This window comes from Hypanus sabinus, chromosome 23 (genome assembly GCF_030144855.1).
Source record: "Hypanus sabinus isolate sHypSab1 chromosome 23, sHypSab1.hap1, whole genome shotgun sequence".
NCBI classification, from domain to species: domain Eukaryota; kingdom Metazoa; phylum Chordata; class Chondrichthyes; order Myliobatiformes; family Dasyatidae; genus Hypanus; species Hypanus sabinus.
The window spans coordinates 27,159,412-27,173,967 of record NC_082728.1 but is presented as its reverse complement, the minus strand read 5'-3'; the positions used below and the strand labels follow the sequence as shown (position 1 = coordinate 27,173,967).

Sequence of the window (14,556 nt, the reverse complement as noted above, 5' to 3'; positions counted from 1 at the left end):
CCAATGCATTCACAGGGAGCATATGTAAATTCCACACAGCCATCATAGACTTGGGTCACTGGAGGCAGTGGTAATACCTGCTGCACTGGTATAAGCATTCTGCTACATATCTGTCATGGCTGTATTTATACGCTGCATGACAACTGTGTAGCCTGGGTGTGCATGGTAACAATGAGATTTTTTATTAACAGTTTAATAATAAAACAGTAAATCTAGGTAGCAAGGAAATGCAGTCAGTTGGAACATTATAGGGAAAATTCAGGAACATTAGATCCTATGCTTGAGGCAATGCAAGTATCCTTAGAAGTAGAACATCACATTTTCCCAGTAACACACACACACAATGCTGAAGAAAATCAGCAGGCCGGGCAGCATCTATAGAAAAGAGTACAGTCGCTGTTTCAGGCCAAGACCCTTCATCAAGACTGGAGGAAAAAAAGATGAAGAGTCAGGGTAAGAAGGTGGGGGGGGGGCAGGGGAGGAAAGAAATACAAAGTGATAGGTTAAACCAGGAGGGGTGAAGTAAAGAGCTGGCAAGTTGATTGGTGAAAGGGATACTGGACTGGAGAAGGGGGAATCTGCTGGGAGAGGACAGAAGGCCATGAAAGTTAAAGAAAAGGGGGAGGAGCACCATAGGGAGGTGATGAGCAGGTGAGATAAAGTGAGAGAGGGAAATGGGAATGGGGAATGTTGGGGGGGGGGGCAAGCATAACCAGAAGTTCGAGAAATCAATATTCATGCCATCAGATTGGAGGCTACCCAGACTGAATATAATTTTTGGAGCACATTAAGCCAGAAACACATTTTTTAAAGGCATATGCAAAGTGAGCCTTATTTAGAAGTAAAGAAGTGAGCTCTATTTCAGAAGTTGGCACCACCGTACCATTGTGTGACACTATTACAAGCTCGGGATGTTCTGGAGTTCGAAGTTCAAGTCTGGCACTGCTAAGTAAAGAGTCTCTGTATGTCTTCCTTGTGGAATGTGTGGGGTTTCCTCCCATAGTCCAAAGGCATACTGGGTAGGTTAATTACTAATTATAAATTGTCACATGATTACGTTAGGGTTAATCAGAATTGTGGGGTTGCAAGGGCAATGTGGCTCGCAGGGATGGAAGGGTCTACACACGCTCTCTCACTAAATAAAGAATGTGATGTCAATTGTTATGTTATTCGCATTTCTTAGCAGAGAGCATACTTCTGTTAACCAATTATAGCTGAGCCAACATTCATCAGCAGAGTAACTCCAACCCACCACACGTCCCCACACCCCCAGCTGTGTTTAAAGGATAATTAAACATTTGCTTTGATTTGTTTCTTCATTTCATAGTCATAAAGGACTGAAAACCATCCTTTCACCTACCATATCCATGTTGTTCATTAAGGTCTTATCTTTCAATGCCAAACTTAATATTGCCAAAGGTTTCTCCTAACTTTTACTTTGATTCCACATGCATTTAGAGTCTTTTGCATTTTTTTTATTCAAATTGCAGAACTCTACAACGAGGGATGTGGCAGGTATTGAAAAAATGTTGGCTTACTTCAAGACCTCCCCACTAACCGATTTCTCCAACAGAGATAATAGTAGAGGGGTGGAACAGGTGTGAAATCTGTCAGGAAAACAACTCTGTTTCAGATATTCACTGTTATAAATATTTTCCATGAAATTCAATTTCTTTTTTACGAGAGCTAGCTGTCAGTTATAGCTCTTAAAAGATTAATCAAAAGCTATTACTTCCCTTGCACTGAAAATTTTCTGAATTTTGCTGTTGTAACTAACAGAGAAGGAAAGGTAAATCAGCTGATGTGATGTATTTCTATGTAGAGAAGGTATTCCATAAGATACTATTAGATTATTAAAGAAATTCAAAGTGGCTGGATTTGCAGTACTACTGCTGATGTGAGTTGAGAATCAGTAATTGACAGAAAATGGATATTAAGACCATAAGACATAGCAGCAGAATTGGGTCATTTGGCCCATTAAACCTTCTCTGCTATTTGATCATTGCAGATCTATTTTTCCTCTAACTCCCATTTATTGTATTTATTTATTTAGACATACAGCATGGAACTCCACAGCCATCAGTGGCAGTGAATTCCACAGATACAAACCCCTCTGTTTAAAGAAATTCCTCCTCATTGCTGTTCTAAAGGGAGGTCCTTTTATTCTGAGGCTGTGCCCTCAGCCTACATTCTCTGCGATTGGAGAATGTTCACATCCACTTTCTAGGCCTTTCAATATTGGGGTTTCATTGAAATCCCCTCCCCCATTTCTTCTAAACTCCTGTGAGTAAAGGCCCAGAGCCATCAAACACAACTCATATGTTAACCCTTTCATTTCTGGATCTGTCTCATAAACATCCTCTGGACCCTTTCCAATGCCAACAGATCCTTTCTTTGAAATGTGGTACAAAACTGTTCACTATACTCCAAATGTTATCTGACCAGTGCTTTATAAAGCCTCAGCGTCACATCCTTGCTTTTATATTCTAGTCCTTTCTAGTACTATGAAAATTAATGGTAACATCGCATTTGCCTTCCTTACTGCTGACTCAACCTGCGAGTTTACTTTTAGGAGCTCTTGCATGAGAACTCCCAAGTCCCTTTGCACCTCCAATTTCCAAATTTGTTCCCTATATAGAAGGTAGTCTATGTCTTTATTCGTTCTACCAATGTACACAACCATACACTTGACTACACTGCATTCCATCTGCTACTTCTTTGCCCATTCTCTTAATCAGCCCTAGTCCTTCTGCAGAGCTAAGGACTGGTTAGGATGAGTTGGAAAATTGATGAGGGCAAAGTAGTAGATGTGATTTTACATTGACATGGTCGTGCGTGTTTTGAATTGGTTCCAGAAAATTTAAGTGCAGGCAAGGCATGTTGACAAACTGGACGCAACACTGGCTGAAAGCTGGCACAGGGTAATGGTGGATGGGTGTTTTTCTGACTGAAACAGGTAACAAGTGCAGTGAAAGGATCAGTGCTGAGACCTTTGCTCTTGGTAAGATATTTAAATAACTTGGATGAGAATGTAAGAGGTATGATTAGTAAATTTGCAGACAACTTGAAAATTGGTGGAGTTATAGATAACAAAGAAGGTGGATATCCTGCTTCTGCTCTTATTTAGATATAAACATCAGCTTGTCCAAGCAGTAGAGAGGGAGAGGGGTCTCGAGCAAATGAAAGTACAGGCAGAGCTGGACTGGCAACAACGCTGTGAGGAAATAGAAAGAAGACAGTACCTAAAATCAGAAGAACTTATTCAAAGCCTGAGTCAAGCCCGAGACCAGGTAAGGCAAAGAAAATGAAATTCAGTACTTTTTCACTTCAAAATTCCTTTTCATTTGAAATATGTGAACCAGTTCCAGGTTATTTTAGGATATATGTATTTTTAAGTGTGAACTGTAATCTGTTGTTCATCAACTCATAAATATTTCAAGAAAAACTACAATGAAAGGGAAGAATATTCTTCTGGTGGAATAATGATAAGCACGCAGAGAGAACAGTGGAAGCCAAGTGGACTACAAAGAAATCCTGGGGGAAGGGGTTTGGTTGTAAGTTGTTCAAGAATTGAGGAAGGTCTGGGTTTGAAAGGGAACTACAGAGTTTCACTAAGGTAGTAAAATAAGCAATTCAGTTCTCACTATTATTCTCAAGAAGTTGTTTCATTTCTAATTTTGACAAATATTTTTGGAAATATATGTTAATATTTTGTTGTCATAGTGATATTTTGGAAGTTTTGTAGATATAATTTTCATGATTTTACTCTCCTCCTCTCCCTTGCTGTTGGCCCTGGATATAAAGACTACTCAAATTGTCTATTTATATTTCACTAGTGACTTTTGTCAATTGATTTAATGAGAAGCATCACATTTGACCCAGTGTTTATAATTTTCAGACTGTGTTATTGTGCACCCTCTTGTACATCCAGAAACTTGACCACTAACTCAGCCTCTGCTCTGGTAGAAATCAATTAATTCTACATAAACTGGAGAATTAAACATGAGATCTCTCCATTTGCTATGGCTCAACCAATCACTAAATACACACATTCACTTAATAAAGGGTCAAGCAAGTATCTCTAAATGCCTAGAAATTCATTGAGGGTGTAAAGCTAAATATGCTTCTGAAATACATAGCAATAATATACAATCTGCATTTGCCTCATGATTGTTTTTAAATTCTGATAGGCTTTCATTACTTTCTCTCCTGCACTGTGAATTATTGCCACTTTTACATCTAATCATCCAACTCACACTATTCTTGCTTAAAGAAAGTAAGGAAATATGGTTAGACTAACATCTTGAAAATGCTAGTGTGTGTCCTCCCACAAAAGGCTCAGGTGATGAGGCTTTATTTGTTAAGCAAATGGTAATTTACCCAGAAGTTTGCCTTATCAGTCCCTCTGTCAAGAGGAGAAAGTATTTGGCCCCTGTTGTGTGCAAAGGAAACAAGATTTAAGTAAAGGTGCATTGTTCTGTCACGGTCTCTATATTGTGAACTTGTTATCAAGATACAGAGTTTTTTAGATGTAGAACATGTGAAGAATGATATCGAATTAGTTATACAGCTACAAGATCTCTGTACCTCATAATCAAGTTCCAAGTCTCATTCTCGAAGCCTTGTGTATTGTGTACTGTCAAGGAAACAAATAAAGCTCAGGGAATTAGAGGCAGATCTGTAATTAGCTTTCAGGTTATGGTCCCACTGTACGGATGGGGAGAGGGTATTTGAGATTGAAGTTTTGTTCTTAATCCAGGATATTGTGATTTACTGCAGTGTAGTAATGTTGTGTTGAGAGGCTTTGAATTTAATGTGCTTTACTGGAATATTGCCATTTACAGAAAATTCAACTAAATTTGGTAATGTTTTCAAACTAGTAACCTATTTTTAGCAAAAATGTTGTTACTTAAATGGACATTGCATGATTCTCTTTGCCTTTGAGGAGTAGGTCACAAGGACTGATTGGCAAGGAAAATTTCAGAAGCCAGCTCTGTAATATATACATGAATATTAGGCAGACAGTAATATCAAAGCAAATTACTGTGGATGATGAAAATCTGAATTATGAACACATATTCCGAGAACTACTTAACAGATCGTGTACAATCTGTGGAAGGAGACTTGGAGTTAATGCTACTTGGTAAATTTTTGGCGAAGGGTAAAGTTAGAGATAAAAATGTTTTGTATTGAAGAGGTTGGGATAAAGGAGAAGATAACAATAAGGAAGACTGCAAAAGGAAGATATTAAGAAATTTAATGACAAAAGACATAATGGTACAAGAAGTATCAGAATCAGGTTTATTATCACTGGCATGTGACGTGAAATTTGTTAACTTAGCAGCAACAGTTCAATGCAATACAAAATCTAGCAGAGAGAAGAAAATAATAATAAATAAACAAGTAAATCAATTACGTATATTGAATAAAACTTGCAAAACAGAAACACTGTATATTAAAAAAAAGTGAGGAAGTGTCCAGAGATTCAATGTCCATTTAGGAATCAGATGGCAGAGGGGAAGAAGCTGTTCCTGAATCGCTGAGTGTGTGCCTTCAGGCTTCTGTACCTCCTAACTGATGGTACCAGTGAGAAAAGGGCATGACCTGGGTGCTGTAGGTCCTTAATAATAGACACTGCCTTTCTGAGACACCACTCCATAAAGGTGTCCTGGGTACTTTGGAGGCGAGTACCCAAGATGGAGCTGACTAGATTTACAAATTTCTGCGGTTTCTTTTGGTCCTGTACAGTAGTCCCTCCATACCAGACAGTGATGCAGCCTGCCAGAATGCTCTCCACAAAACAACTATAGAAGTTTCTGAGTGTACTTGTTGACAAGCCAAATCGCGTCAGACACCTAATGAAGTATAGCCACTGTCTTGCCTTCTTTGCTTAAAGCTGGTAACGGGATATTAACAAATAATCGTATGAAAATTACAAGCAAAATATATAGTAAATCTACCAGATGAAAGTATTTTCAAAAACAATCAAAACTAAATGTTAAACACAACTAAGTCTGCCGATGCTGAAAATCCAAATCCAAAGTGATTCTTTGGCCACATGATTTTCTGCAGGTTGCAGCAGAACTACAAGAAAAAGAGCGCAAATTACAGGAGGTGGAAACATTGGTCCGGGCTTTGACCCTAGAAAGAGACCGAGCAATAGCTGCACTGCAGAAGCATGGTGTTATTCCAGAACGGGATTCTCAGGTAACATTGTTTATATTTGATGTAATCTGGTACCAGAGATTTATTTTATTTATTTATTAAGACAGCGTGGAATAGGCACTTCTCGCCTGTCGAGTCACACCGACCAGCAATCCCCCAATTTAATCCTGGTATATTCATGGGACAATTTACAATGACCAACCAAACGGTATATCCTTGGACTGTGAAAGAAACTAAAACAACCGGAGAAAACTCATGATTACAGGGAAAACGTACAAACTCCTCACAGGCAGCAGATAGTTCCCCACTTTCATGTGCTTTTCATTTTGATTCACTATTAAATCTGACCACACTGCTTGGCCTCCCATCTATTCCAATGAAGTTCACTGTAGTTCAAGCAACAGCACTGCAATTTTACTGTACACATTCACTTCAAAACTCAACAATAAATTAAACACTTGCAAACAATCAGACGGTCCATAAATTTATCCTGTCCTACTTCTGCCATTCAGACTATTTTTCTCCTCTTATGATAGTTTAGATTTAATTTGACTTCTTTTTGCATCTCCTCCAGGCATATCTTTACCAATCTCTTTCAGCTGGAACCATGACCAGCCGTGTCATTCTATATCATCTGAATTCTCATTATCTATATTTCTCTTCAAGCCCTTACCAACCTTCAATGCAAGCTAAAATTTGCATTGCTTCGAACTTTCTCCAAATCTGGTAAAAATTTAGCAACCAGAGAAGTTAATTCTGATTTTCTTTCCATAGATGCTGTCTGATTTGCAAAATATTTCCAGAGTTTTATGTACTTATTTTACATTTCTGGCCTCTATTATTTTATATTTGAATGTTACATCAGAATTGGGGTTGTGGGGAGATTCATTTGAAATAGGAATTGATGGTGGAATATAGATTTAGGGATATCAAGAAAAAAGGGGTGGAAACACTGGGACTAAATAATAATTAAGAATTTCTGTCAAAGTATGGGGGGGGGATAAAAGAAGAGATTAAACGTCAAAGAAGTGATAATGCAAGTTAACAAAAGCCTAGAACAGCTGAAGATCAAAAGTCATCAGAAATTATGAAAAAACTTACTCTGGGAAAGACATTAAGTACACCCTGGGGAAAGATGCCAATCAGGACTAAAATAGGTAGACTGGTCTAACAGGTCCAGGGTGTTTAAATCATGGAGCAGATGCTAAGGTGATTTGTTATTAGATTCTGCAACTGCTAAGATAAATATAGACAGAGATACAGTGAAAAGTTAAGATATTGATGGGGTGCAACTGGATAGGGAGAGAACAGTGATAAATCGGGAGCAGACAGAGGTGATTGACTTAATTTAGACGGCATTGTTCTTGGTTTCTTTATTTTAATATGCATGCTATGTAGTATGACAAAGAGAAACAGTGTGAGGAAATGCTATCAGGAAATTGCGTCTCAATACATTCAATTGATCTCTTTGTTCATTGGATATCCCTTGGTAGAAATGTTCACATGCACTCTTTCTCTGACTAATGACCAACTTGACTACAAAGATTTGAATTATTAAATAATTTTAATAAAGTCATATGTCCGTGATAACTTAGCACATGAGAAGAAAAAAGAATAACATGAATGAAGCTTTGAACTGACAAGATCAAACTTTATATTGAAATTCAAACAAACTCAGGTGTGAGACACCTTGTCACATAGTGCATCTATGCAGGAATTAAAGATCACAAGTATTTTTGCAGCTTGGACAACCACCAGGATAGTTCAGGGTAGGTGTAAATCATGTAAATTGCCAAGATGGCAAATGTGTTTCAAAAAGAAGTGAAAATTAGTAAGGGAAGATATGAATTCCAAAACAAATTAAGTAAATAAAATAAAGACAAAGAAAACCAAGTACAGCATTTTGTCTTCTCTCTCTTGAATTGTGGGCCATCTTGTCCTTGTACTTTTAAGCATATAGAATGATAGTACCCTCTGGTGGAGTGATTTACCTAAAACTTTTGAGCTTGGATATAGACCGAAACATTCCTCCAATAATTTTATCCACTTTGTGGCAAATTCAGAATGTACAAGGGTGGAAATGTTTAACACGAACAGGCATTATTCCCTGGCAGTTTAAATGAAAATCATCTTTTGAAACGCTTGTGAATGACTCCTAGCAAAATCTTAAATCATAAAATCATAGACTTATACATCACAGAAAAAGGACCTTTGGGCCAAGATGTTAGTTGCATTAGCTTGTATTTAGCCCATATACCTCTAAGGCTTTTCCATCTTCTCTGCAAATCGGATTTAAATATATAAATGACACCACTGGATTCCCTGCGATCTCTGCAACCTTCCTGAAAATATTCTAAACTTCTGCAACTAATAAAAAATGTTAAGATGCTGAATGAATTTCTAGTATCTGCAGATTTTTTTGTGTTTATAATAAAAATGTTGTTGGGTATAGGAAGAGAGATGCAAAAAATTACTAAGACTCTCTAATAATGTTTAGTTCAAACTTTGCCACTAAAAGATACTTGAAGCATGTCTGGGGATTTTACTAAGCTAATTCTTTCTCTGCAGCAGTTGTTAGGCAGTTTTCTTCAGCCATAAGTATTAGAATAACTATAACCTTTTCTCTTAGACATTCAACTACATCTGCATTTTAAAGAGCATGAACCGTAAGTCAAGTTGGATAAGTCACCAGGACTGGAAGAGATGTACCCCAGGCTACTGTGGGAGGTGAGGGAGGAGATTGCTGAGCCTCTGGCGACAATCTTTGTATCATCAATGGGGATGGGAGAGGTTCTGGAGGATTGGAGGGGTGTGGATCTTGTTCCATTATTCAAGAAGGGGTGTAGAGATAGCCCAGGAAATTATAGACCAGTGAGTCTTACTTCAGTGGTTGGTAAGTTGATGGAGAAGATCCTGAGAAGCAGGACTTATGAACATTTGGAGAGGCATAATATGATTAGGAATAGTCAGCATGGCTTTATGAAAGGCAGGTCATGCCTTACGAGCCTGATTGAATCTTTTGAGGATGTGACTAAACACATTGATGAAGGTAAAGCAGTAGATGTAGTGTATATGGATTTCAGCAAGGCATTTGACAAGGTACCCCATGCAAGGCTTATTAAGAAAGTAAGGAGGCATGGGATCCAAGGGGACATCGCTTTGTGGATCCAGAACTGGCTTGCCCACATAAGGCATAGAGTGGTTGTAGACAGGTCATATTCTGCGTGGAGTTTGGTGACCAGTGGTGTGCCTCAGGGATCTGTTCTGGGACCCTTACTCTTTGTGATTTTTATAAATGACCTGGATGAAGATGTGGAAGGATGGGTTAGTAAATTTGCTGATGACACAAAGGGTGGGTGTGTTGTGGCTAGTGTGGAGGGCTGTCAGAGGTGACGGCAGGACATTGATAGGATGCTAAACTGGGCTGAGAAGTGGCAGATGGAGTTCAACCCAGATAAGTGTGAGGTGGCTCATTTCGGTAGGGTCAAATATGTTGACAGAATATAGTATTAATGGTAAGACTCTTGGCAGTGTGGAGGATCAGAGGGATCTAAGGTAAGGACATGTTTAACACAGCTTTGTGGGTCGAAGGGCCTGTATTGTGCTGTAGGTTTTCTATGTTTCTATAGTGTGCAGAGCCAGCGCAGTAGTGTAGTGTAGGGGTGGCTTGGTAGCTTGAGGAGAAGCTCAGTAGCGTAGGGATTAGTGTAATACTTTTACAGTGCCAACAATCAGGGTTCAATTCCTCCCACTGTCTGTAAGGGGTTTGTATATTCTCCCCACAACTGCATGGGTTTCCTCCAGGTGCTCTGATTTCCTCCCAACGTCCAAAGCCATGTGCATTTGTAAGGGTTAGTTAGCTGCGGGCATGCTATGTTGGCTCTGGAAGGATAGTGGCACTTATGGGCTGCCCCCAGTGTACATTCAGACTGTTGGTCGTTCATGCAAACAATATGTTTCACTGTTTGTTTCAATGTAGATGTGACAAATAAAGCTCAGCTTTAAATCTCTAGTCTTTAGCTTATCAGTCCTCTTTAGGGCATCTGCTATCAGAAGCTTAGCATTACTATGACATTAGAAGTCACTGCAACATTAATTTCTATGCCCCATGTTTTCCATAGTAGTTGCATTTATAATCAGTTTTCAATACTACATGAAGCAAATGACCTCCTGTCAGAGTAGTCATGATCTGCATTTTTACAGCCTCTTGTGTTTGCTCAACTTATTTAATTTACTCTTTATATTGGCAGATGCTGTTAACAAGACTTACATAAAATACACTCACCATTTTGAGAGTACTGATTTTGTGCTAAACAGGGATATAATTGTGTTAATACACAGCTGGTAGATACAAAGCATCTAGTGCTTGTGAGTGAACAGTATTCAGACAGCTGCTGTTTTTCTTTTGTTTTAAGACGGTCACATATGTCAAGGCTATTCATAAGTCAAAAGCACATTCCTGGATAGCTGATTAATGACTAAAGCTGTCTACTGCCTCAGGGTCTGATGACATGGTAATCTGCTGGTCCCTTAAGTGCTCCCATATTAATGTGCTGCTAAATCTACTCCAGCCATAAGTAATGTAACGTTATGTCAGTACAGAAGGTTATTTACTCATGTTCAGGACTGAGACTTGTTTCTGATGCAAGTACTGCTTCATCAGTCAGTGACTATGAATGAAACAGAATACAAGACAAGCTGTTCATTGTGTCTTGGTATATGTGACAATAATAAACCAATTCTTATTCCAAAATGGTGCTTGACAAAACTCAGATGACCTTGTGCAGTTCATAATGAAACATGCTGACATACATAAAGGCCATCTGCAATATCAGTGAAGAACTCGAGGCAAGCCAGTTTCCAGCTGAAGATAAGCCCTTCAAGTACTTACAACAGCTTGAGAGGAAGTTAGTTTATCTTAGTTTATCAGACACCTTTTCAAATGCAGCCAGATGACCGATGGATATCATGTTTTTTATTGTTGAAAGTTCACTTATGTATTCACCCTGCTAATGCTAAAATAGCTGCCTGTGCCTTTAAGAGAAAACAGTGACGTCATTATGCATGTGCAGCTTAGAGAAAAAAAGAGTTATAATGTTCTAGAAAGATAAACATCAAGAACTGGGACTGCTTTTCCCCCAGGAGTACTGGTCGCATGGTGAGGGAAGATTTTTGTGAGTAAGTTATTGCCGCTGAATGACATGGCCGTGTGATTTCCTTATTGGCCTAGTAGCATGAGAGAGGAGTGTTTGTTTCAGGGTCTAGCCATATGTGTTTGGAAGTTAAGCACATATGTACCAAAAATTGCCACCACCGTATTGGTTTTATATATTTTGCTTTATTTATTTTCACACTGCATATGTAACTAGTTGACACACAAGTATGTGGACCAAAGTTAAGCTCAGATTGTATCAGCAGGGATGAGGAAATCTGCAGATGTTGGAAATTCAAGCAACACACACAAAATGCTAGTGGAACGCTGCAGGCCAGGCAGCATCTATAGGGAGAAGCACTGTCGATGTTTCGGGCCAAGACCGCTCATCAGGACAGTATTTTGTGTGTGTTGCTTGTATCAGCAGGAACTGTTTTTTAATATTTATTGTTGTTTTTATTTTGATACCCTCGTTCTGCATTAAAACATCTAAAACAGATAAAGGAATTAAAAACCCGAAAAAGTATTTGTTCTCCCAAGTGTGTATTTTCCCCAGGCTACAAAATTTGGTACCAGAACTGGGGTTCTGCCAAGCCAGTTTAGAGAGTTTTTGATTTTTGTATGTAGTACAATATTTAATACATAATACAGTAGTGGTGAAGAACAGGACAACTGTTCCCATGAGACAGAAGGGGAGCCTGGTGTTGCATGGACCACGGTTGCCTTGAGACCGAGTTGGGACATCAGGGACTGATGCCAAGGTGTAGAACTGTGACGGTGATACAGAGCAACTGCGGCCATGAAATCATCATGTTTTCTGCAGGAGATGTGTGGCAACTCATTTTCCAGGCTTGTTGTAGAGACCTTAAGAACTTGAGCTTTCACAAGGTTACATTCAGAGGATGAACAAGCTGAACCTGATTTGAATGAACAAATTAGAGACTTGCGTAGTAGGCATGAGGAACCCATGGTAATTAGATAAATTAAGCAAAAGGTCAAGGGAAAGACACATTGCTCCATTTACGGGTGATGTTGAAAAATATGGGAGGTCTGTTGATGACTTTATTGAAGAAGCCGAATGCATGCTTTGTGCTAGAAATCAGTCTGACCAGGATCAGTATGATTTTGTAATGTCACTGCTCATGGGTGCAGCCCTAGAAGAAGCACATATGCGCAGTGATGCTGGGGAAGACCAGGCTGATGACTTGTTTACCTATCTCAGGCAAGCTTTTAGAGGCAAGCATAGTGCATCCCAGCTGTTACATATGTTACGAAATCCCGTAACTGGATCACTTACCAGCAAAGATAGAGGGGTCCGTTGAAGTCTAATGGTACTATTTTTAAAAGTCTTTATTTATGAAGGGGCACAAAAATAAGATTAATACAAACATTCAGATAATATACGTCGTCACTACTCAATCTAAAAGCACGGGTCTAATAATAACCATCAATAAGAAACAGCTTGATCGTTTGTCTAGAGGATAATATATTGTCCAATGGAAATATAAAAGTCACTCAGGTCCTGCAGGCTTCAGCCTTTTGGGGGACCGCTGGGTTTTCACTTGTTGGGGAGAGAGAGAGATTGGTGAGAAAAGAAACTTGCCCGGGTCTTTTATGAAGCAAATCCGTTGAATCAGGGGAGCGGGCTTCCCCGTTGTTAGCTAAAAGCGGTTTTCCGTGATTCCAGGCACGGAATCCAATGCACGTGGCTTCCTTCAAATGGCTTCCTGCTACTACGGGATCGTTAGCGTTTCTTCTGGTGCGTCTAAAGGGGTTGTTCCCCCCCAGACCCTCTGTTATACTTCCTCATGGGATCTCAGATGTCAGTCAGGTGGGGATGATGCAATCTCTCTCTCATCTAGCCTACTTTGCCCGAGGGCTTGCACGTAGCATAGTCCCCAATCCACAATCGTGGTCTCCAGCAGGCAATGGTCAATGTCGTGTTATTTTGCATCACTGGGGATCGAGGCATTCAGCACGTCTCTCTCTCTCCCATTTCCTGGGTCTACTGACCCCCCCCCCCAACTAGTGCTCTTGCGATTCTCACAAAGGAGGGGGTTGCGGGCATAACAGCGTTTTTTACCAGGGGTTAAAAACGGAGTCGTACAGAGTCTTACAGGATTTTAGAATCTAACACAATACACAAGCTTTTCTTTTCACTACAGAGCAATACAGGTATACATTTAATTCGACATCCAAACGGTTAATGATTACAGTGGCATTTCCTTTAATATTGTAACACCTTGCACCTTACTAAAGTCTCGTAGCATCAGACTTCAACTTAATAACCACCTATTTTTTTTCAGCAACAAAACTGTGATCTTCGCTTATGTGCATCTACAAAAGTTTATGCGAATACTAATCGTTTCGGTCGTTTTACTTAACCGGCAGGTTTCCAAGATGACTGTCTTTTTTTCACAGGCTTTGGCGCAATCCTGTACAACCTGCTTTGCTGTTTAAAATGGCATCCCCATTAACCGTCGCCTCTTTTCCAGTGAGTCCCCCCCCCCCCCCCCCCCGTGGGGAACTTGAGTAATTTGACTTGGTAAACTCCCGCCCGCCTCGTTCATAGGGGTTATTTTATCAACACCGTGCCCCAAACTTAGACCATTTCCACCCAATTCTTTAATTTTACCCAGGTGGCTAGCCCTTTCGTCAGGACCCTTCAGGCTATTGGTTTTTAATTCGAACTCTTTGTTCAAGTAGCATTTCGAATTCGGCCTCTTCACACCCCATCCTGGCATAACAATAGAGTGCCCCCCCCCCACCCCCGGCTATCTCCCTGCTCACTCTGTAAGCGATCTGCCAGGTTTAAAATTTCTTCATTCGACTTGGGAACTACAGACTTTCCTTCAATAATAATCCTCATCTCCCCATTCTTAAATTCTGCATTAACTTTGAACACACCCTCCAGCACAAACACTTGGGAACTCACACTTCCCACAGTTACCAAGGTTAACCCTTTTCCCACTGAACCAAGTCTATCTGACCCACAAGGACGGCCGTCCCGTTCCACTGAATCAAATACCTCAGACTTCTTCTGAGCTCTGTTACTAGGCTCAGTACCACGTGCATCCCCATCTTGGACACACTCAAACGGGACATTGGCCTCCTCCAGGCTTTCAATACCCGTACCCTTTTTAAATTCTAAGTTCCCCCGTTTCTCCCAGGTACTCTCTGGGCAACTCCCTTCCGGAGTAAACTCAACCCCGCGGGCTGAAACAACCTCATCTGCCAAC

The 14,556-nt window shown here is 39.9% G+C and overlaps 1 protein-coding gene across 7 annotated transcripts in view; it reads left to right on the top strand.

The window, feature by feature from the left end:
* The window catches only part of ccdc57 (coiled-coil domain containing 57), a 164,619-nt gene that overhangs the window by 73,980 nt on the left and 76,083 nt on the right, over positions 1-14,556 (top strand). For all 7 annotated transcript variants that reach the window (XM_059948591.1, XM_059948590.1, XM_059948587.1 and 4 more), the window contains 2 exons: positions 3,128-3,290; positions 6,073-6,207. In XM_059948591.1, coding sequence (XP_059804574.1) covers positions 3,128-3,290; positions 6,073-6,207 — 298 coding nt within the window. The remainder of the gene's footprint in view (positions 1-3,127; positions 3,291-6,072; positions 6,208-14,556) is intronic.